This window comes from Strigops habroptila, chromosome 6, assembly GCF_004027225.2.
Source record: "Strigops habroptila isolate Jane chromosome 6, bStrHab1.2.pri, whole genome shotgun sequence".
Lineage (NCBI taxonomy): Eukaryota > Metazoa > Chordata > Aves > Psittaciformes > Psittacidae > Strigops > Strigops habroptila.
Window position 1 is genome coordinate 40,392,608 of NC_044282.2, and position 25,792 is coordinate 40,418,399.

At 35.0% G+C, this 25,792-nt stretch overlaps 1 protein-coding gene across 4 annotated transcripts in view; it reads left to right on the plus strand.

Annotated features, from left to right (window-relative positions):
* Positions 1-25,792, plus strand: part of CSMD1 (CUB and Sushi multiple domains 1) — a 1,137,242-nt gene that overhangs the window by 839,964 nt on the left and 271,486 nt on the right. For 3 of the 4 annotated variants that reach the window (XM_030490098.1, XM_030490096.1, XM_030490095.1), the window contains exons 13-17: positions 3,062-3,244; positions 5,042-5,368; positions 8,981-9,184; positions 13,192-13,330; positions 19,669-19,856. In XM_030490098.1, the coding sequence (XP_030345958.1) occupies positions 3,062-3,244; positions 5,042-5,368; positions 8,981-9,184; positions 13,192-13,330; positions 19,669-19,856 (1,041 nt within the window). The remainder of the gene's footprint in view (positions 1-3,061; positions 3,245-5,041; positions 5,369-8,980; positions 9,185-13,191; positions 13,331-19,668; positions 19,857-25,792) is intronic. The other variant, XM_030490097.1, reaches the window with a different exon arrangement.

Here is a 25,792-nt window from a genome sequence, read left to right on the forward strand (position 1 = left end):
TCTAATGCATGAATGTTGAACTGAAAAAGTGCATGGAAAGTGTTAATGTATCTAAGTTGGGTGTTGCTTATGATTTTGTGGTGTGAAAACAACAGATCTTTGTCTCACTTTAAAATTGATTGGTAGAATATTAATTGATCTAAAATGTGGTGTTGATAGTAATACCTGTAATGTAATATGAATAAGAATTACATGATATACATGTTATTGTAAATCTTCATACCGAGAAATTTATGTGAAAATTGAAGTGAATGTTATCCATGGAAATTAAATGGGTGCTTTCTGTCCACCTGAATAACTTAGTTTTGGCTGGAGTACATTTTCTGTTACGGTTAGATAGATTTCACTTCAAGGTTTCTGAAGATGTAGATTTCTAGAGCTGGATAGAATTTTTCAAGCTTTTTTTTTGAAAATGAAAGTCAGACATCAGAAGTGTTTTATGAATTTATGACATTTGCTGGTTTGGTTTTTTTACATTGAACAAACATTTTTTTTACATTGAACAAACTCTGAAAGCTGGAATTGAAATAAAATTCATACACTTCATTTTGACATTTTAGTGAGTTCTTTGGCTTTTCAATGTAAAATAGCTTGATTTAAAAATTCTTTCTAATGTGTTTTAAGAGAGAATCTATAATTCATCATTAAAATATTTTTTATGAGAGAGGTTTTACTAAACCTTTACTTTTCCAAAGAATAAAAGGATTTTTTAAAAAAATTAAAAGATCTTCTACCTGAAATCAGTTTTTATGTTTTTAACTGCTCGCTTGTGCTTGCAAATAAGATATTTAAAGATCCAAATTAGTTCTCCGTCCCAAGTAAAACGGCATTCTTGGATGAAGGGTGATATATTAAGCAGCACAAAGTATTTGGTTAGTTTCCAAAGTTTATCCGGTATACGTGCCTTCCTCAGTAAGAGCTTGGTTCTGACTAAAGATGTACAAAAAAAAGGAATTTTCAACCTGCCAGAAAGCTTGATTCATGGTAATTTCTGTTAAAAGTTTTGGTTCACTGATCCATAACCCCTCTTCTAGGGCTTGGTGTATCTCTTGAGAGTTAGAAGCATCCTGGTCTGTCTTCTACTTCAGTAAATTCATTAATTAAAGATATTTTGATACTTTTTCTGTAGACCATGGAAAGAAACACTTGTTGCTTTCTTTTAAGGGATAAATCTTCAGTAATGCCTTTGCAAAACCCTGCAGACAGTTTGCCTCCTGACACTCCTGCCTGAGACAGTATTGCCCTGATCTTCAAGAAACAACATTTTTTTGGAAAAGAGTGTTCATGATCATTTCTACATGCTGGATTAGATATAGCTCTCGTATCAGTGGAGGAGATGAACTTTCAAAATGTGTTTAAAATGTGGGTTCTGGTTTTCTGTGCCTCCCTGCCTTTTCATGTAGGATGTAGAGCTGTGGATAGCTGGGACCACACAGGTTTCCAGTGCTTCACTGTAGTAGTAGGAATCAATGTCTCAGTAGAGTAGGCAGGTGAAAACTACATTAAAGCATTTGTAAACACATATAAGTTTGAATAATATTTATGACATTGCTCTACTGGTATTTTATTATATATGTGTACTAGACTTTTTTAAAGAGGTTTTCATTCGATATATTCTACTATCTGGTAATCAAATTATTTGAATAAAACCACTGATTATGGAATGGCTTTGAATTCATAGATAGAATAGTTGCTTCTAATTTTCTCTTCAAAATTTGGTTTTAAGATTAGTAAGAAAAAAAATTACATCCCTATAATCCTGATCAATCACCTGTTCTTTTGTGAAATACATGGCATACCTTTCTCAACATTCTTGTCAACAATCTTTTCACAACTGCTTTAAGGGTATAAACATAGTGGATTGACTTCACATATCATAATAATGCCATCCCGCATCTTAGAATTTCTGTTGTTAGCATGTCAAGATACACACTTCTACCAGGATTTAACATCAGTGGACTTAGCAATATTTGACAGCAGACATTTTTAATGGTGTTAAATAAAACTAATATTTAGTAATATTCAGTGAGTTGAATTTTCTTGTTATCTTGAATGTTTCAGATTTCATAACTTGGGTTGAGCTGGGAAACATTTAAATAACAAGTATTTTATCACTAATTTCATTCAAATCAGGTTTGCATCATTTTAGTACACATGTAGCAACACAGTTATAGAACCAGAAGTGCTTTGTTATTATTGTTGTTGCTGAAATGGGAATTAATAATCTGCTTTAAATTTAATGGTAAAGAAATAGAGCTTTCATTTTTGATGGACAGCTATGTGTATAGTAATTTGTAAGATGATTCACCATTTCTATCACAGGCAATTAATATTTAGATTTCCTTTCTTACTATTCTTGTTCATAAATTTCATAAGACTTCAGTTTTTTATAGTCTTCTTTTGTATATGTATACTCAACATCTACAAATTAAATAATTTAAGTAGCAGATCTCTTAGAGAATATCTAGAAATTACAATCCAAAATGTTAATTTCTTTTTAGCATAGCTGAATGCAGCTGGGAAAAATGTGGCGCTGATTTGAATTATGAGATTAAGAAATAATTCCTCAGTTTTGTTTTTATTATATTTTAGTGCTAAAAATGAAATTCGTTTATGCTATCAGTAAATTACATACCTTTAATTGTATTGCTAATAGCCTTATAAATGGAATTGCAGATGAGAGACTTAAGACAGATTCTTCATTACTAGTACCTCATTACCAGAAATAGGATCTACACATAGTATGTCTCCATGGTTAGAATGGAGACTATGACTTTACAGTTTTACCTTCAAATATGCTGTAATTCAGTGCAGCAATGCAGTTAGACATGAGTATTCTGTTATCTTCAGCAGTGCAGGTATGGAAGCTTTTAGCTTGTGAAAAGACTTTAGATCCTAAGTAATTTTAGAAGTGGTTTTACAGCATTTACTTCTAGTTCACTTGCAGCTGTAAATGTTAAAGGCATAATGCCAAATATTTTGAAAGCACTACTGATTCTGAGGTATAAATTGCTTGTAAATATGTTTTCCTTATTATTGTTTGAATTTTTTTGATATTCAGAAATCGAGAAAGGAGGTTGTGGAGACCCTGGAATTCCATCATATGGAAAAAGGACTGGCAGCAGTTTTCTGCATGGAGACACACTTACCTTTGAATGTCAAGCAGCTTTTGAACTGGTGGGAGAGAGAACGATTACATGTCAACAAAACAACCAGTGGTCTGGCAACAAACCCAGCTGCGTTTGTAAGAATTTTCTTTTTCTGTATTATTTTTCTGACCTTAGCCTCTTGCTTTTCTTAGCATTTGTGGCTAACCAGCAGGAAAACATTTCAAAAGACCTTGAAGACTTTTTTCAGTCGCATGGGCTTTTTTTAGTGGGCTCAATAGTAGCTTATTTATGGGGAAACAGCACATATAACTATTTTAGAATGTTCTTTCCCCTCATTTTATATTTAATTGAACCATTTAACACTCCTAATGTAAATGTGTGTTGAATGAGACTCTAAATGAACAATTTGTAATAGCATGTAAATGTTCAAAGGGGCTCAGTGGAACACATACATTGATTCTGTCTGTGCAAAGCAGTCTCCAGATCCACGTAAGAAAAGATTGGGGATTTTTATCTGATATCCTAATAAAGCATGAAAATGAATATAAGGATATCTAACACGGAAAAAGGGTAGGTAAAATAATTAGTTTTGAATTTTGCTTTTAAAGATAAAATATGTTTGTAGGTAAGCTTATAGATGGATTTAAATAAAGAGGGTTGTTGTTTGTTTTTTAATTTTCTGTTTTCTTTTTCTTCTATGGTAAAATAGAGTAAAACTTTCTAGGACATAGGTGTATTAGGCACTTCATTTCTCCTCCCGCCCACACTACCTTTTCCTATAAACAGTCTTATAATTCAGTACTGGATTTTCAAAACAACCTTCGTGAGATGTCCTTTTCTACTTGGACACATATGTAGTTTGCAGCTCTGATGGTACAGTAAAAAAAAAGCTGAGTAAGCTTGCTGTGAACTGGAAGAAGTCTCCATATGCCCATGCAATGCTGAAATGTGTCTAAGCATATAAGGCCTGGGGCTGGAGACAGTGTGGCTGTCTTTGAAAACAGAAGTTGCTTTTGTTCATGGTGCAGTATTGCATTGGGTTGGTATATTAGTTCCTGTTGGCAATAGTGTGGAATGTTTTACTGTGTTCCACTGTTTGATGTGCACATGCCCTATGAAAGATAATAGAATGTAAACTGGCAACATCTATTTACAAACACTGAGTTCAGTTTGACACATTTAAAGAGATGAGTAATTGTGTTAATCCTTCGTGTTAATTAATATGCAGTGAGCCTTCCTCTTTCTGAATGTATTGTACTTCTCACTAAGGTACCAGCCACAAACTTATGACTCTGAAATCAGTTAGGAATTGTCTTGAAGAAAATTGGCCCGAAAGAGTGAAAAGGAGGAGAGCTATGAATCATTTATATTTAATTGCCCTGTGCTGTTGAAGAGGAAAATAGGGATGAAATAAGTTTGTATTATGTACTCTTAAGAGTTCTTGATCAAGGCACATCTCAGTTACCGCTGTTAATTACATGAACCTTGTGTACTACAGGCAGAACTGGCTCTTGTGCCCAATTTTTTTTTTTTGATTGCTAAATACATTTTCATGAATTTTCCTTTTAGAGAAAATTCACATTTAAATTTGGAGGTCGCATTTTCTTTTCAAAACAAACCTGCCAATTTTTCCAAATTCTGACTTTGCATTACTTTTGCTTTCCTACTTTGGCATTCTCTACATGCTTCTCACATCTCTTGCAGGCCCAGGTGTAGTTACTCAACCTCACTTGGGGAAATAAAAACAGGCAAGGCTGACACATTATATTGAAGAAATGTTCTGACAGTCTTAAACATTTCCAGCTTGCATGTGTAGTATTTTTGACATCCAGGCTTCAAAAGCATCCTTTCCGCAATAATAAAAAATATGAAGACAAGCATTTATAATGTTTGTGGATAGTATTTTAAGAATCTATTGTTGTTTTCTTTAGTCTCGTGTTTCTTCAACTTCACCACACCGTCTGGAATTATTCTTTCTCCAAATTATCCTGAGGAGTATGGGAACAATATGAACTGTGTTTGGTTAATTATCTCAGAGCCAGGAAGCAGAATCCACCTGATTTTCAACGACTTTGATGTAGAACCTCAATTTGACTACCTTACAGTGAAAGATGATGGGATTTCAGATTTACCACCTCTTGGCACTTTTTCTGGCAATGAAGTCCCTTCCCAGTTGGCTAGCAGTGGGCATATAGTAAGGCTGGAATTTCAGTCAGATCATTCTACCACTGGAAGAGGATTTAATATCACTTACACAAGTAAGAGCCTCTGCTTTTATTTTATGCCTAGTCTTAAAATCAAGCTATCTTTCTTCATAATAATGACAGATAGAACATGTTTTTATTTATAATACAGAAGTAAGTTGTAATGCTTGTGTAATTGCACTGCTTTCAGCTGTCTTCCTAATGTTCATTAGCTTATCTGAATCTTTATAATTCATTTATTTTAATTGTAACAGTGCTGAGGAATTCCCTTCATTATTTAAGGGCCTTTTTAGTTGACGCTGCATAAATGCAGAGCATATAACTAAAGCTCAGATCATTCAGATCAAAGCATGCAGTGCAAGTGATTTAATATACTTCTCAATGGAACCAGCAGGAATAAGTTCATAAAAGTGTTAATCTTAGATCTCAAAAATGGAGATGTTCATCTGAAAAGCATAGAAGTATGAAAAGCAACTAGAATATCATTGCAAATAAATAGCTCTGGGAACCTGCTTTACTTTTGCATTTTATCTTCCAGTTAAATGGTATGCTATCGAGGAATGCAGACCCCTAAGTATATCGATCTCTTTTTTGATATATACATCACAGTTATCTCTGTGGTTTTTCTAGCATCTTAGAACATAGCTGATCTCATGCAGAAGTCTTTCCTATAGGAGTTTACAAATTTTAAAATCATTCTTCTCTCCAGCTTCAGTTTGTTCAGGAATTTTAAGAATGTAATACCTTTAAGAATGTAATTCTTAAATGTAAAAAATTTAGTTGCAACTGACCAACAAGTTCAAATGTTGTTGAATGTGGGCCTACCAGTCATAGAATCATAGAATGGTTAGGGTTGGAAAGGACCTTAAGATCATCTAGTTCCAACTCCCCTGCCATGGGCAGGTATGCTTCCCACTAGACCATGTCGCCTAAAGCTTTGTCCAGCCTCGCCTTGAACACTGCCAGAGATGGAGCATTTACCACTTCTTTGGGCAACCTGTTCCAGTGCCTCACCACCCTCACAGTAAAGAACTTCCTCCTTATGTCTAATCTGAACTTCCCCTATTTAAATTTGAAGCTGTTACCCCTTGTCCTGTTACTATGGCCCCTGATGAAGAGTCCCTCCCCAGCATCCGTATAGGCTCCCTTCAGATACTGGAAGGCTGAGAGCTACTGAATGCAGAAGTCTTTCCCATTGGGGAAATTAGGCTAAAAAATACCTGGCTACAGATAGCCATCTGTTGTTTTGTTTATATGAAAGGATATTACTCAACAGTACTGTCAACTCAAGTAACATTGTAGTCATGTGGAGAGCATTATTACATTTGCCATAGATTGCTAACTCTCCTAGAACTCTTATTAGTAATTCAAAGACATTACTTATATGGAAATTTTCTTGGTGGTTGAAGAAATTATCTTCTAAGCTTATAGAAGAAGTTAATTGACAATAAAGTTGTCTTGGTCACATCTTGCATTGTTCCTATCTTGTGTCAATTAAGATAAACAATTAACAGTGTTCGGAGTCAAGGTGGTTTTTTGTATTATTACAGAGATGCCCCATATGAAACTGGAATTCATGGATTGAAACCGTTTTTAAGTCTTAGATGCCTAAATTGTTCTTTTGCTTTCAGAGAAAGGGATAATTACTGTCCTTTGAAAAGTAACAGAAAAGGGAGATCCTTGCCTTAACTGAGACTATAGAGATTAAAAGATTTACCAGGAAAAAGTGAGTCCTGAATTCTAGGTCTGATTCTGTCTGAGATTATTCAGATCCCTTTTTCCATATGCTGCTCTACTTAAGTAAAGACAGACTGTAATAAGGAAAATATTTACTATTTCTATTTGAAGCTGAAGCATTGTGCAGTCAGAAGTATAATACTCATGGATCAAACTCTCTGAGAGTCCTAATCGCCTAGGTATTATGCTAAAGAGCTTTCCACCACACTTTTCCTATAAGGTGTTACCGCTAAGCTTGATGCACACCTCGTGCTAGAATTATCTAAAAGCATATATGCTTCCATAATGGGAAACTGAGACTGCAAATGGCAGTGTTCCTGATTTATGAATCCTTAGAGTTAGTAGGAAATATTTAGTTTTGTTAGTAGGAAATACTTAGTTTAAGTTCAGCTAAAGTGCTAGTACTTCCAGACCTCCAAAAGTGTGCCACTCATGGTTTGAATCAAATCAGGATCAAAGAAGTTTATTGATTTATAAATGAAACATAACTAACAATCAGTGAACTGCAGATTTAGGATCTGTGTCAGCAATTCAGTAGATAAACCACAATGATGCTTACAAAATCTTAGAATTATAGCGCATATTCAGTTGGTAGAGACTCATGAGGACAATTGAGTTCAACTCCCTGCTCCTTGCAGGACTATCTAAAACTAAGCTATATGACTAAAAGCATCATCCAGACAGTCCTTGAATTCTGACAGGCTTGGTGCTGTGACCACACTTGGTGCCTCCTTGTGCTTCCTGGCTTGTCTTAGAATCATTAGAACTGTTTAGGCTGGAAAAACCTTTAAGATTATTGAGTCCAACTGTAAAGGTAGCACTGTCAAGTCTACCACTAACCCATGTCCGTAAGTGCCACAACTACAGGTCTTTTAAGTGCATGTGGGGACTTGTTATCCACACCCTTCACCAGCTTCGTTGCTCTTCTCCGAACCTCCTCCAGCAACTCAATATCTCAATATCTCTTTTGTAGTGAGGGGCCCAGAACTGAACACAGGATTCAACATCTGGCCTCACCAGTGCTGAGTGCAGGGGACAAACACTTCTCTGGCCCTGCTGGATATGCTGTTTCTGATACAGACCAGAATGCTGTTTGCCACCTTGGCCGCCTGGGCACAAACTGGCTCATGTTCAGCCAGCTGTCGACCAACACCCCCAAGTCCTTTTCCACTGGGCAGCTTTCCAGCCACTCTTCCCCAAGCCTGTAGTGTTGCATGGGGTTGTTGTGACACAAGTGCAGGACCCGGCACTGTGCCTTGTTGAACGTCATACAGTTGGCCTCAGTCCATTGATTCAGCCTGCGCAGTTACCTCTGAAGGGCCTTTCTACCCTCAAGCAGATCAACACTCCTGCCCATTTTGGTTTCATCTGCAAACTTACTGAGCATGATCCCCTCATCCAGATTGTTGGTAAAGATATTAACAGAACTGGCACTAGTACTGAGTCCTGGAGAACACCACTTGTGATTCAACACAAAAATTTGTAAATACCATTCCACTCTGGCCACAGTCTTTTAGCAGTAGTCTGTATTGCTGCCAGATTAGTTGCAGTGTGAAACCATACCCCTTGTTATGTTAGAGGCAAACAGCAGGATTTTGTCCAGAGGGAAATTTAAGCAAAGTGTTCTTGTGTACCTAAGCCACAAATAACTAATAAGCTTCCAAATTTGAACTACGTTGCATCTGTGTGAATGTCATTGGATTTAAATCTGACTTTTAACTGAGGAGTTTTCCATACTTTCAATTATATTGTATTATGTGTTATGTATTATTACCTCACAATAGAGAAGTTATTCCGTCTCCAAAAAAGAAAAAAAAAGAGAGATAAAGTTTAGAGGAGTGATTGTTGTGATTGTTATTGTTATTACTGTTGTTATTATTGATGTTATCATTGTTACTACTATTATTATTACTACTATGTTTTTATTAGCCTTTGGTCAGAATGAGTGCCATGATCCAGGCATTCCTATAAATGGGAGGCGTTTTGGAGACAGATTCCTTCTGGGAAGTTCTGTTTCCTTTCACTGTGATGATGGTTTTGTGAAGACCCAAGGCTCTGAATCCATAACATGTATTATGCAAGATGGAAATGTAGGAAATGTAGTATGGAGCTCTACTGTCCCACGTTGTGAAGGTAAGGGCACAATCTTTACTTTGCACCTACAGTTTGAATAATGAAACTTTAAATTTAGCTTACTTTGTACATTTCCCACATAAATAAGACTGCGGTAGCTGAAGTTATGAATTAATCTTATTTTAACATTCTTCCAGGCAAATGAGAGAGCAATGATAGAAACAAGATAGCTTGCTTTTATATTCTTGGAATAAATTAGCATTCTAAAAATCTGGTTGCTATTCTTTTCAAGTTCTGGTCGTTACCATCATTACTCGGTCGTGAGTTTTAGCTGTTGTAATGGTTTCGGCTTAGCATACTGAAGAACGTAATTATCTACCACATATAAACTTGAAGTAAAGCTTCTATTTTAAAGTCCTTTTTTTAAAATATGCACCTTTAATTTTCTCAAAATGAGAGTGTACCTGAATTTCTGTATTTAACATATTAACCTGAAGTACATTTTTTCCTGAGAAATATCATGATAATCAGAGCTATGTTTAATATTCGTTATATTCCCCAAAAGTTCCAAATTTGTTTGCTTGTTCTTGCCTAGGCGAATAAACACACTAATATGAGCTGTATTTAGGATTAGATATTGCTTTACAATACAAGGAAATACAATGAGGAAAAAAAAAGAGTAGGCTGAGTTCTTGGTGTTCAACAGTGATGGGTTGTAAGGCAAGACATGAATGTATTTAATAAACTACTAGAGTGTGTCTTTTAAAGTTATGTTCAAACAATTGTATATCTTTTAGTAAGCAACAGATACATAGTCAGACACTCAATTAAATATTTTTTTGAATACACTAATCCAAACCTTCTAATTGGTGTAAATCTCACACCTCCTTTAATTTCAGTGTCATTGCAGTTGCTTAAGGATCCAGATCATATCACTTTCATGTTTTTTGTTACTTGGGAAATCCGACAACTCAGTTTTAATAAGACTGTGCATTTCTAATAAAATGTAGAGATACTTAAAAAAACCACATTAGCATCCTGGTAGAAGTAGTGTGTTTGAACCTAGATGTTGTACTAGCAGGATTTCTTACCCTAATTAAGTGGAGTAGGGTTTTTTTGTCTAGAGCAAAACCAGCCCAGTCTAAAGCAGAGATTAAGGTTTATATCTAAAGATGTTTCCTCATTTTGAAACTCTATACACAATTGCTAAAATATTCAGTGTAATCTTTGTGTAATTTTATTTCCACAAACACATAAATAAAGAACCCAAGATGAGCACTTTGAGGAAAAAGTGATAGAGAAAACAAATACAGAAATGTCTCTTTAAGAAAATACATAAGTACCAGTCAGTTATCTTTTCTTTCAGCCTTGCAGGATGTTTACCTAGTGTTTAATGAGGAAAGGATTAAACTGTTAGAAATTTTTTTTAGATTTGTGCCTGTTATTTGTTTTGGCATAGAAGGAAGTATAGTTCCTTTAAGTTACATTCAGGATGTGTTCCTTTCTGACATGGATTCTCTTCCTAGTTGATAATTGAGAGTTTCTGAGTTTGGATTACAGTATGGACTAAGCATCCTTCCTAGCTAGTGTAGAGATAATTTAGTTTGCTTCTAGTTGTCTGAGATTTCTGAGCAACTGTTGGGTTTTTGTTGTCATTGCTCTGCTCTGTGTCTTTGTATATTTAACAATCTCTATAAGCAACACCGCTTGTGTTATAATCAGGTGAGGATCAACTGACTTCTGTCTGTTCTTGTTTTTAATATGACAAAATTTAATTTAAAGAACCATCATGGAATAATTTTAATTCTTCATTAACTGTACACATGTAATGTAAATGCCATTTTCATGGCCAATCATTTTTGCCCAGAGACAATTCAATCCGTATTTTTCATGTTTGGTGAGCTGCTTTTTTTCCCCACTTAAATCTTTAAATACTTCCCAGAGACAAGTGCAAGTCATGAGTGAAATCAACCAACTTATCTGAGTTCATTTTTTTGTAAATTAAAAACATTGAATCCAAACTAGGAGTATTAATTTACTAATCACAAATTCATGTTACTATTCATTTCCACATGGCATAATAGGTTTGCTTGTCACTACTTAGACATCAGAAGAAAAGTGACAAGATTTCCTGTACTGCAATATGGAACTTACTGATAATGATACCACTGACTACTTGAGGGTAATACAAATGATATATAAGACAAATTTACCTGCCCTTGAAAGCGTTCCTGTTTTAGACTGTTCAATAGCCTTTGGTAAAATATAGCATCCGAAAGCCCTGTGCTATGACAGCTTAATTTTTTAAGGGACTTATGTTTCCTAAAATTTGTTCAGTCAGTTCTGCCATTGCTAATCCTGCTCTAAAGACCTCTGGTCCTGCTCTGAAAAATGCTTCTGTCTAGCCTTCTTACTTTCATAGGCCTGTTGCAATACTTTTTTTTGCTTTTATGGAGGAAGATCAATTTAGAGAACATTTAAACAAATTTGACATACAGGAATGGGCCTAATAGGAATAGGCCTAATGGGATGCACCCAAGAATGCTGAGGAAGCCAGCCAATGACATCGCAAGGCCATGCTCAATCAGCTTGGGAAGGTCATTTAACCCAGAAAGGTTCCTGAGGACTGGAAGAAAGCAAATTCCTATCTTCAAGAAAGGAAGGGGGATTCTGAGGAGCTACAGTTCTCACCTCAATTGATGGGAAGGGTGGTGCAGCAATATTCCTGGAAACCATTTTCAAACAACGAAGAACAAGATGGTGTCTGGGAATAGTCAGCGTGGGTTTATGAAGGGGAAATCATGCCTGACCAATGTGATGGCTTTCTGTGATAAGATGACTGGCCTGGTGGATGAGGGGAGGGTAGTGGGTATTTTTTATCTCAGTTTTAGTAATGTGTTTGACACTATATAATATAATATTCTCATACACAAACTTATGAAATACGGTCTAGGGAAGTGAACAGTGAGGTGGACTGAAAACTGACTGAACTGTTGCACTTACAGGGCTGTGGTCTGTGGCGTAAAGTTCAGCTTGAGGCTAGTCCATAGCAGTATACCCCAGGAGTCAATACTGGGTCCAATACTGTTTAAAATCTTCAATAATGATCTGAATGCTGGGATAGAGTGCACTCAAGCAAGTCTGCAGATGGTGTGAGACTGGGAGGAGTCTTACAAACCATGTGTTTGTACTGCTGACCTTGACAAAGAAGCTAAAGAATTAGGCTGAGAGGAAAGGACAGGTCCTTGCCCTGTATTCAGCATCGATGAGGATATGTCAGAAATGTTGTGTGTAGTCCTGAGATCCCCAGTACAAGAGAGATGTGGACATACTGCAGTGAGTCTAGTGAAGAGTCACAAAGGTGATTAAGGACTTGGAGCATCTATCTTACAAGAAGAGGTTGAGACAACTAGGGTTGTCTAGACTGGAGAAGAAAAGGCTCAAGGCTTGGGAGTGATCATGTCATTGCGTATAAATACCTGATGGGATGGTGTGAAGAAGATGGAGCCAGGTACTTCTCAGTGGTGTCCATTGACAGGACAAGGGGCAATGAACATGAACTGAAATACAAGAAAGTCTGTTTAAGCATAAGATGGCACAGTACAATGAAAATAATTAGCCGTAACTTACTCGGAACAATTTGTTCAATATTTCCACATAATTGTGGAATCACACTAGATCTAAAAAATGATGGTAAAAGCAAGTGTCATGATCTGTGTGTTAAGATATGTAGAGTAATAAGCTATGATAAGATACCTTTCAAGATTTATGATTCTGAAGAAAACAAAGTGCTCATAATATAACGTAGAAATTTTAGTTGTGTTGTATATTAAACCTTCAAGGGCAGGTCATGAGCAACATGATCTAATGGAAGGTATCCTTGCCTGTGGCAGGGAGGGGTTGGAACTAGATGATTTTTAAGGTCCCTTCCAACTCAAACCATGCTATGATTCTATGAAACTTATTTTTCTGTGATTTTTAATTCAATTTTTTTAAGTTCTTTGAAAATATAACATTGTATTAGAAATACTCTGTATGATACAAATATACATGCTTTTTTCTTTCAGCCCCATGTGGTGGACATTTGACAGCATCAAGTGGTTTTATCTTACCACCAGGGTGGCCAGGATATTATAAGGACTCACTTAATTGTGAATGGGTGATTGAAGCGAGACCAGGACATTCCATTAAGATCACTTTTGACAGGTGAGAATATGCTATCGCAGGGGATATCAAGATTTTGGTTTGTTTTGGTGCTTCAGGTTTCACCATGAGTACTGACAGTGAGATCAAAACAAGAAAGAAAAAGATGTCCAGACATCAGAATATTGTTAAAGGCAGAGGCTTAAACTTAGTTTCAAAGTATCTAACTGAAATTACCATTTCAATTAACTTGCAAAAATTAATTGGACCTAAATTAGAGCGACTGGAATGCATGGGATTATGTCCTTGTGTAGTGTGTAAGCTTCTTTTGGAATAATAATCTTTTGTTAAAGAGAGTAATTTTCAGCCTAGTCTACCTCTTATGTAGAGTCAGGAGGTAGTGAAAGTGCATTTACACACAAGGAGTATGAACCGCAGCTTGTTTAATCCTTTTGTAATTATTGTGACCTCAATTAGCACTTTTGTCTAACCATACAAAAATTGCGATTTTTTTCTTTTTCAAAGAAAGTGCTTAAAACAAGAATATTAAAAAAAAAAAAAATCTTCACCCTTCATCTTTGTAAAAGAATTAAAAAATAACCATTTGTTTAGGTGTTTGATCTAGATACTAATCTCATGCTGAATATTCCATTTGACAAAAAAATGAAAAGGACAGTACGAAAGACAGCACCTGGAGCTAGGCTGCAGTGACTTCTATTGTACAGGCAATGTGAGAGGAGAGGCAATAATCTGTGTCTAGTTTCACCTTCACATGGAGTCAACAGTGATGAGCAAAATTTTCCACTATCATTCACCCTTCTATTTCTACTAGCAGAAATGAAAAGGGGTGCAAGTTAATAGAGAGAAGGGCAGAAGAATGTAAAAGTGACTGTTACTGGTTCAAATCAAAGATCCATCTTCATACTGTGTCACTCACAGGGACAAAAATGCGGAGTCCTAGGGAAGAGTGTGAGGACCAGATAAATGTATCTGATATTTCCTTCTCTAATTTGCAAGTCAGGACATTCCTGAACTTAAAAGTGGTATTTTTAATGTGCTCAGTGAGTTTCTGCATGTATCACTTCCATTGGTTGGTTTGTTTCCCTCTTGCACCCATGTAAACATAAGATTTGAAACATTCTTCATTTTGGGGAACTCACTGGGATATCTGTCTCAGACTGAAGTGCCACTGATAGAGGTGGTGATACACAAAGTGAGTCACCAGAACTAGACAACATCCTCCGTGGAGTCCTGGATGAGTACAAAGATGAGATGGCTGAACAATTGAACGTGGTGTGTAACTGTAACTGTTCTTTTAAAACTGTCTTGATACCTGTGCACTTCAGGAACCATATCTTTTAAAACTTTTGTGGAGATCTAAAGAACTGCAATACTGGATGCCTAGTGCAAAAACTGTAACAAAGTGTAGCACTAGTGGAAGCATGGATAAATATGATACACTGAGGAAGTGTTGATATGGCTTTTGTAAAAGAAATCCTATCTCAGAAACTTATTAGAATTCTTTGATGGTGTCAGAAAGCATAGAAATGTGTTGGATATAGTTTACCTGGGTTTTCAAAATGCAAGTTTTGTGTTTTGCACCTCACCCTGCAAAGGACTGTTAAAAACCTAAGCATCATTTTAATACAAGGAAGGACATTACATGAATAAAAACTTAATTAACAGACAATAAAAGTCTCACAGTGGAATTCTGGGTGTTCTACAGAGATCTGTTATGTTCAAAACTGTTCAGCATGTTCAGAAATAATCCTAAAAAGGAGAAGATTAGACTAATAATACTAAGCTATTCAGGGTATTAAAAAAAAAGGGATGACTGGAGAACTGCTGAAGATTCTTACAAGATTGAATGTCTGGGCAACAAAATTGCAGGTAGATTAAGTAAATCCAATGTGAATCATGTAAGAAAAAGATATATCCACCTTGATATATAAATAAAATTACACATTTTGAACATACACTGGTCACTGAGCTGCTAAAGTTCTGGTAGCATTGTCAAGAAATATGAATGAAAACTAACACATGCATAGAAGCTTTTGTAAATGTGATTAGAGGCATGAAATGTCATGTAGGGGAGAACATTAAAAGAGTTTGTATGTTTAGTTTACAATATCCTTTTCCCAGGCCTGTTTTGTTTTCTTAATATAAATGCATTAAGGTCAGGGATGAAGGAGAGAATGACCAATACCAGAGAAGAATGGGTACTGTTTAAACAGCTTTCATAAAGTTACTGTGTTATCTCTTGCAACAACAAAGGCTTGTTTGCTTTCATTGCATTCAGCAGGAAGTTCCCAAATTTTAAGTTGCTGGGTTGTTTTGGGTTTTTTTTCCTCATTAAAGACTTAATATATTAATTAGAAGCTTACACTAATTTGCCAGCTTTTTTTTTTTTTTTTTTTTAATTAATCATCAGAAGCCTGGGGTCCAGGGATGTCTTCCCAAATGCAGTGAAAGCAAAAAGCCATGTTAGTTGTAAGATGGAGCATTTTAATTTTATAAAAGGAAATGTGTTGAGTGAAGTTGCAGATGTTTGAATGACTGACTATGACCTTAACAGTATGATCACTATATTTCTGAGGAAATTAATGGGAAACAGGCTCCTATGGCATATGGTCTAGTTTAAGGACTAAATTTACTGAATTTTAGACAGCTGCACACACATATTCCAGTAACAGAATTCTAGAACTTTATGTACAAATCGAACTGCAATGAAGTCGAAGAACTTGGAGTTTACCCTGATTTTTGAATGGAGAATTCTGATTCACATATAAAGTACAGCAGACAATTATTAAGAAAGGTTGTCTCCATTCCCTAAATGTTTCAATTGCAAAACGATGTTACCATTAAGCATGTTAATTTTGGTAAACAGAGAGGAAACATCTCTTTGCTTTCTTTGGAAATTGAAAGCACTTTCCTGGCAAGTTTAGAAAATTATGTGGTTTTACTACATTTCATGAAAAGTGTTATACTTTGGGATATTAATAATAGTATAATAATCTCCCTTTTGTAATAAAGTTTTGGGGTTTTTGTTCACATGAAGGCTTTGCTACCCAAATGAAAATCAGATGGAAAACATTTTTATTACTTGCAAGAAACTAACTCTGTTGTCAGATATAATGTTAGCAAATTACAAATCAGTAAGCAAAATCACTATCAAATAAATAACAGAATCAACTACTTGAGTTTTGTCAATTAATTGTCAAGTATTTTGTCTAGTTTGGGGAAAATAGAACTCTTCTATACTTAGCTATCTGACTTGCCATCAAAGATACAGCTGCCAGAATGAAACCTTGCACGAATTTGATATTCATAATGTAAATTATCTCACTCTTGAGCTAATAAAGCTTTAATGTTGCTTGACAAATGTGCCTAACCAGAGTACTTAGTAACTTTACAGAAATAGCAGCAAATGACTGTATAACCCTGTGAAAATTTTACATTGAAACTTTTCATGTTTCAGATCATGACTAATGTCTGGAAGGGTAACAAAAAAGTAAAGTCTAGTTTATTCAAGCCATAAAGAAAGGGACTGGAAGGGTAACTGCTGACTGGAAAATTTTTGGTACTTTGAATACAGATGAAAACTTACTGGATAGTCTGTAAAACAAACCTCCTTATTCAAAACCTACCTACCTATTTATGAAGAATAGTATAGCGTAGTGTTATAACATAGTCCTTTCAGAATTCTGTGTGAACATTTGGAGAACATCCTACCTTTTACTAACATAAGTAGGCTAATAAACATTAAAATAAATTAAAAGCCCCCAAAATAACTCTTATTTATTTTCAGTAAAGATGCAGAATTTTCAATGATAAATTATCTTGATTTATTATTTCAGTGACAGTGCAAAGATTAACAAAAAAAACACAAACAAACAAAATAACCGAAACAAAAACATGTTCCCCCCCCAAACCTCAAAAATAGACAAGTGAACTACAAATGAATTTCTAAGTTTGACATGAGCAAGAACCTACTGAGAATAAAGGTTGTTTTAACGGGTAGCAATTCCTCTAAGAGTTACTAAGTTTTCTGTTCCAGCGAGGGTTTGAAATCCCCTGTTATCATACTGCCCTGCTAAGAAAACTGCAGTTGCTGGCTGAGAGCCCTTTATTCCTAATTAGTTTCCTTCACAAACATAACTGTCAAAATAATTGAACTATTGAATTATTAATCTCAAGTCCATCCATTATGAGTACAAATAAGGTATTTAAACCAGCCTAGCAGTATCTGTTTTCCTCACTCTGCTGCAGGGTGAATCAATGTATAATCTCTGAAAAAGTGGAAATGTACTGAAAAACTGGCAAGTACTTCATTGATGCCCTCTGTGACTGTCTATTTTGGTAAATTAAACAGAACCAGAGGACCTTCCCAAACACAAGAACTCATGTATTTGTGCAGTTAAATTGTTGAAATAGTCTCTAACATACTCCTTGAGCTTGCCAATTAACATTCTCGCAAATAGTTATCAAGCATGGCCAGGAGTTAGTGTGGGCAAGCAACCATTCATAATAGGAAATTTGAATAATCTCTCCCTGTTTGAGAGGCTAAAGGATGTATTTAATAGCATGGATGTAGGCCATTCCATACTAGCTGGATTCACTGCCAGAAACTGGTCCTGAAAATGCTGCATCTGTTAGCAAGCCTGCAAGCCCTGTGTTCTACTGTCAGAGCAGATAGATAGCAGTGAAAGCCATCATCTGGATTTCAGCCAACATATCCAAATAAAGTAGATAGCTTGGTTGAAAGCACCATAAAGCTAGAGAGTTTTCTGTCTGAATAGGAAGGAATAGTAAGAAGTGCCTGTCAGTTTCCAAGCAGTCATTAGCTCTGATAGTTCAGCAAACGAATACTTTCCACTTTCTGAATGTGCTTTTGTTTTCAGGGCATCATGACAGAAGAACTATAGAGACTAGTAAATAGCTACTAAATCTGGACTTGCTAATACTGATACTGATGTGTCTGTGAAGATGATTTTACATGATCAGTGCTAATTGGTCTGTAAAATATAATGGCCTAGCTGGGAAAATTGTTCATTCTGCCATCATTGCCTAAAAAAGTGTAAAGTTTATTTACATTTTGAAGGAATGCCCCATATATTTTCACTTTTCTGAATGTTTAATAATTTGGAGTTTTCTTTAATCAGAAAAACACAGTTTCTTGTCTCCAGACCAACTAAACATGTGTCCCATATTGGCAAGACAGCGTAAGGATGTTCTCTTTGAAAAAAGTGTTGTATTATGTAGGGGGACAGTTTGTTGCTCTCAGAAATTCAAGTAATAAGCCCCATAGGAGAAGATAAAATTTCAGAACATATGCATTTCTGAAAGATTAACAGCTTATGAAAATAAGAATATTGGGTTTGCAGGCAGATATATTTAGACCAGCACAGGTATCTGTGTAATGGCACCAACTTTGTTGGCAGGAAAATTGATGTGTGCATGGTTTAGATGCTGCAGTTTGCAACATTATCCGATATAACCACAAATTGCCTTGAAAAGCATCTGATATGAAAAAATGCCAGTAAAAGTTTCAACTACAAAAAGAGCAGATTTGAGGTTTTTTATTTAAGAACAGCTAGTAGTGGATGACTGCATGCACAGACATCCTTTATGAACTGGAGAAATGTGATGTGGTTTAGTGATTGACACAGACATTGACTCTGCGGCTGATTTTAAAATTATTCATTCTTGTAAATCAACTGTCTTGTCAGTCTCTTTTTCCATTCTTATCTATATTATCTTTATTTTTGACACACTGAGATAAACTAAGGAATTCAGCTTATTGTAACTGTAACAGATTTAAAAATGAGGGCTTGATTTAAGTTTAATGGTTCTGTACTGCTAAACTTCATAGGAGAAAAATAATTATTTAAAAGTAGAGTAGCAGACTGCATTAGTTAAAAATCTTTCGATAAAAAATTAAACAGCTGAACATGTAAAACAACTTTTGTCAAATTGAAAATATTAAATAATGAAATTATTGTGATTAAATAAGGAAATACTTTTGAAGAAGTTCCTAGGATGTCCAGCTATTATTTAGGCTGAGGGCAAGAAATTTCTTGGATCTTAATAATGCACTTTTCTTTGGGACAGTTGGCATTTTTGTACCTGGATTCCTCACTAAATGTCTTTCTGAAGCCCAGTCATATGGTTGATCTGAAGTATATTATATCCCTTATGAATTTTATACACCAAAGCAAGGAAAAAGCTGTGTAAAACCTTCCTTAGTTGTTATCCTCAGTAATACACTGATGGATCTATAGATAGACAAATTTTTATATGTATGATATTCTTCATCAGTTACATATAGGTTGCATTCCTGACAGCTAAAGAAAATAACACCATTCCTCTACCTACCAGCTGACTTGCATATGTCTTTTCAGATTTCAGACTGAAGTCAATTATGATACTTTGGAAGTGAGAGATGGGCCAGGTAACTCGTCGCCATTAATTGGAGAATACCACGGAACACAAGCACCCCAGTTCCTCATCAGTACTGGAAATTACATGTATCTGCTGTTCACTACAGACAGCAGTCGTTCCAGCATTGGTTTCCTAATTCACTATGAGAGTAAGTCTGATATTTCTCTAATGGATTTTTATTTAATTTTGAAAATAACGTTCAATTTAAAAATGAGCAAACAAATGTGAACAAACTTAAGTAATTACATCTATATAAGAACAAATAATGTTTACTCTGTGTTGACAGATAATTCTTAAGCAATTAATTTTAGAATTCTTTTCTTCAGGAGTTCTTTTTTCATTTAGAATACTTATGGACCTAGGTGTTTTACCAAATGGAAAGTAGTTTCAGAAATATGTCTTTATACATAAAGATATATTGTCCTTTTGGGGTTTATTTGGTATGTGTGTCTGTCCATTCGTTTCCTACACACACACACACACATACACTTTATCTGTCTTTTTCTCTTTATCTGGTTTTAATACACGTTTGCAGTACCAAGCAGAATTGGACCTTATCTGTGGATGACATATAATAAATGGTTTAAAGTCACACTGATCTTTATATGGTACTATAGCCATTCACTTAAGTACTGAATAAAGAGAGCTTATGTGTTTAGTGCATTTGTACTAAACAAATAACATTGGTTTTATCAAGCATTCTTGTTTGGAAACTAATCTCATTGTAGAAAATTTGCTGTCATATTGAATCTGGAATGAGTGCCCAAACTTGTATTTCATAGCTACATCAAGAGTTGGAAATATTGCATGGCTTCTTTTAGCTTTGGCTCAGACATGGTGATAATGGCTGAACAGATAGTATGATAAACTGTAAGGCCACTAAATCATGTAAAGACAAGGAACAATAGGTAGGTTTCTGCATGAGTTACCCGCAGATGCTTATTTTCCCTGATCGTATTGGATCTAAATGTTGCTGTTAGATTTTGTAAGACAGTCCTTAAATATTTGTAATTTCGTGTTTTATTTTAAGGCCCTTGACAGGTAGATGCCTTTTCTTTTTTTTTCCCTGTGGAAAATCGAAACAGTTAGTAATAAAATATCTGCTCTACACATTCTTAAAGAGAAAGGTCTAATTATACAATTATTTAGAATATATTTGTATATTCACTTTTTAGCTTTGTTGAAAAAGTTAATATCTTGCACACATGACAGTAGTTGTTCAGTGCTGTTTCTCTAGGTAGCCTGATAAAATGTCAGAATTAGACTTGATTCGTGAACTTTAAACCTGGAAATTGGGTTAGATCTGTAAGAAGAAAAGACGACTGAAGGCTAGTAAATGGTCTTCATCTTCTTTTACATATAGTTCCCATTCATAGAATATATATAAAAAAAGCCTTCTTATACAAAAAATATATTTCAAATTTTGAAAGTCATAACAAAAGCTAATTCTTTTTTCTCACAGGCTCTTTCTGAGCAGATTGACTCCCTGACATCTTTCTTTTTCAGTAGAAGTAACATTTAAAAGGGTGGCTGGTGGTATTTTTTGCTTAGAAGTAAGTAAGAATATGAAGTGAATTGTTTTAAAAGTACATAATTTTAAGTTCTCAGTTTCAGTGAACTTGTTTATTTTTTGTGAATTATATTTCCCATTAGTCATTTGACAGTTGAATTTTAATAGGTATTAACAGAAAGCTTAACATCCTTTCTTAGTTACAGACGGTGACTGCTGTTTCTTTTATGCTTTTATGTCATTGCAAATGGCATCAGTCGGCAGATTAAACATTTAAATTTCAGTGTCAACATAGAAGTGTCAAGAGCCTGAAGCTTACATTCTGGGCAGAGGAGATCTAATCAATGCAATCAGTAGAGTCCAGGGAGCAATTCAGTAAACTCTGATGTAGAATCCAGGGGCTGTATTCAATTCTAACCATGGAGAGTTAGAATTATTTTAGATACTATGCCACCTAGTTACCATTTATGGTAGCAGATATTTGGATCTTGCACAAGTCCTTTACCATGTCTACCAGATCCGTGGAGACATCCTGGTTATGATAGGATGGCTCTAGAAACATATTGAGAGAAAAAAATACCTCTTGTAATTTTGCTGATTTTTTTTTTTTTTTTTCCCATTAGTTTGCCCTGAGTGGGCTGATCAGATGTCTTTTGACTATGAAAAGAGTATACATATATAGGAGCGCATATATATATATAAATAATATAGGAGTAACTGTAGAAGTTGCTAACATTAAAGATATCACAACAGAACTTTTATTTGCTTCACTTTTCTCACACTTATAAAAGAAAAGGCAGTCAATTGTAAGTTGTAAGAAGAGTTTCTGAATATTTTCTTTGAGAATTCAGATAACTGTCTTATTTGGAAGTATCCTAAAAATCGTCCAATTATAGTAATAACCTTGATAAATGAAATCACTGAACTGTGAAGCAGAAGCTTAGTATAAGGTGTACTGAGTTGCTACTGAGATGGCAGTCGTATTCTATTAAGCTGAAATATGCCTGTAATACAGCTTTAATAAAAATGTGGCTCCTTAAAAGGTACTTCAGATTTGAAGGTAATTCGTAAATTCTCCCCACCTTAAATGTCTGTAATGCAGCTTTTTGATGACACTTATAACTAGTGCAAGACAGTGTAGGTTAATTCTTATGCATCTAAGGAGGGGGGAGGGGGGAAGTGCCTATAATATTCTTTAAGTAAAACTACTGATAAAACATTCAATTTTATCAAGAATAAGTAATCTAAAATTTTTTTTGACCAGCGTGCCTCATGCCTCACATCTCACTGATCTCCCAACTTCCCTCATTATATGAAGTAGGTTATATGATCTTAGTATTTTTCTTAAATGAAACCAGATAGAAACACATTTATCCACAGATTCCATTAACGTAAGCCCACCTTTTATTAAGGTATTTTTGAAATTTGTCATTCCTTAAATAAGAAAGCATGATCATTTTCAAAGACAATTGAGCAATTATCTCTTAAATCCAGATACTTTATTTGAAAGTCTGTGTTGATTTATGGATTAACGTTCCTTTCTGTACTAAAATTCATCTGAAAAATGGAACAGAGATCATATTTCAGTTATGCATTGAGACAGGAATCATCCCATATTACCATGTACATCAGTATGTATTTGATAAACATTACAATTGTCTTAGAGAAAATTGTTTAAAGTCAAGAATCACCCATCTTTGTAATAACTTTCCTTTTAGGTTATTGAAAAAATCTAGCAAAATTAGTGTTGTGATTTTCCTGAAATGAAATGTTATCAGTATTAAAAAAAAGATAAGGTTAAGCCTTTATTCAGTGAATTAAATCATGTATTTTGTTAGATTTTGTTTTGGGAAAGACTTGTTTAAACCCACATATATGCAGTCTTCGTGAACTTGACAAAATGTTGAGAAAATTTTTTTTTGTTTTTGTTTTTGTTGGTTTTTTTTTTTTTAAGAAGGAAAAAATACTATCAATTTGTGTAGCTATTTAAAAATCCTTTGTAATGTAAAACATAATAATGTAAATGTTCGATATATTCAAACATTGCTATAGATGGCCATCAAAGAATAGCACAGATCTCTTAGGAAAAAAGCAGAAAATCTAAAATACATACTTAGGTACAGAACAGGAGACAGACAGTAACAAAAATATCTATAAATATATTCAAAATGAGAGAAAGCTATAAAAATCATTACTTAATAAAAACTAAGGTGAACATCAGCTGTCACAGGAAACACTAAATGTTCTGTTCCTGTTTTGCAACATTCACAGAAAAGCTTAGGTTTGACCATATACAATTAAGTGAACATCTACAAGGTAAATATACAGCATATGGAAAGAGGGTACTGCACAATATTGAGATAATTAAGTATATTTTTATTCATCAGGGACTGTTGAAATTCCCTGTACTATACTTAAAGGCAAAGCAGAAGCAGTCTCCATTCCACTGAAAATTAAAGCTGTAGGGAAGTTTCAGACAATTTCAGAAGGGCACACACGTTTCAAAGAGAGGAGAGATGGAAAAGAAAAAGTTAAAATAAGAATGATGAGGACCAGAAGGATCAGGACATTAGTTTTATCTTCACTCTTTAAAGATACTAGTTTCAAGCTGATAAACAAAGTGATAAGGAACAAATGATTTGTATTTGATAAGAACAGCTTATGTCAAACCAACCTAATTTCTTTCTTGACAGGTTAACTGGTTTTGCAGATTTGGGAATGGAAGGGGAGGGAAACAGCTTTGTGTTGACATTTAAAAGGCTTTTAGAAGTCTTCCAGAGAAAATACAGAAATTTGGTCTAGATGAAATTACTACAGGTGTAATAAGCACTTAAGCGAGCACTGCAGAAAGTTGCCCAGAGTGACTGTGAAATCTCCATTCTTGGAGGTATTAAAAATGCACCCAGACATGGCTGCTTCTGGGCAACCAGCTCTGGGTGACCCTGTTTGCGCAGGGGGCTTGGACTTGGACCAGATGACGTAGAGAGAGAAGTTCCTTCCAGTCTCAACCGTTAACGTGATTCTGTGATGCTGTGAACAACTTTGAAAACTATTATATAGAGAGCAGCCAGCAATTAGTAGTTCATTAACTCAAATTTGTAGGGATCCTACTGTGATCTGGCCTAGATTCAAAACTACTTGATGTTTTTGTTCACAATTTTGATGACACTTACAAATTCTGAGGAGGATTCCAACCTACAGCTATAACAAGCACTATAGTGGAGAGGGTTTGAATTCAAAACAAACTAAATTAACTGAAGAAATGGTGTGAAATTTAAAAAAACAAAAATAATCAGATGCACAAATGGGGAAGGAGAAATGACATGCAAAAATGCAAGATAAAAATACAGTAGAAAAAGATGTTTTTTATACAGAACAGAAACAATTTAGACAAAAATGTAGTAGTAATGCAGAAAGCCAAATTTTCTGGACATTGTAGTTAATCATCAATACAAAACAAAACAACACAAAATAAAGAATTACAGAAAAGACAATTTCTGTGTACAGGAATATTTGGAAAATAATCACTTCATTTGATGACCAGAGAGAATATTTTGTCTAGTTCGGGACCTGGTTTAAAAAAAGTAGGAAGTTGTTAACATGGAAAACATGACACATGGAGTCATTGAAAGGTCTGTACCTGTCTAGTCTAGAAAACGGATGACTTGGCAGGCAGGAGGGAAGGTATGGTAACAGTCTCATGCCTAGTAGCTATGAATTGCAGCTAGTCTTGCAGTTCAGTTTAGAACTCTGTTAAAATGCCTGTGCTCCCTCTCTGCAATAAGGACAGAGGTGACATGCTAGCTCTTCCATTCTAAACGACTTCCATAAGTCACTAGCAAATATAATATGCACTGAAGTGCTCGATAAAATTTGACTGTTATGCTCTGTCACTTGGAAATACCCTCCAGGTATTTACTTGAGAAAGATTTTTTTTCAAATTTTATATGAATGAAAAAAGGCCTTGTAATAATAGCACGACCTTCCTCTTCCCTTTCATCATCTACTCCCTTTCACTCTCTCACTTCTCACTCTCTCACTTCTCTCTTCCCATTTTCAAGCACCTTTGTTTCCCCACATCCTTTATGACATTATTAACGAGTTTCTCTAACACAAATTTTGAAGATCTGTTGACTGTATCAGTTTTTTGTGATGTAACACTATTTTGTTTTAGTGTCATTATTGTGCTAGCAAACAATTCAAATATAGTCACCCACCAATTCAAATGTAGTACATTCCGGAAAAACACAGAGACCAAGTGTGTAAGCAGGCTTCAGTTCTTTAAGCCTAATTTACCCTTGTAATTTACAGCAAAGCATTTCTGGCCACTTGAGTTACATCTGATCCAGTAAGCTAGAAAATCTCTAGTCTTGGCTTCAATCTTGTAATCATTCATACAGTTTAAACACAATCCCTTGTACGATTTTGGCCAATACCAGCTATCATCTTCCCATACAGTACCTGGACATCGTTCTAGGAACATCTTCAGCTAGAAAGTGCTCTCAAAAGGCAACAGTCTTACTTAAAACTTTAAAGATTTTATCTGTATGAATGTTATCTGCGTCATGCTTTGA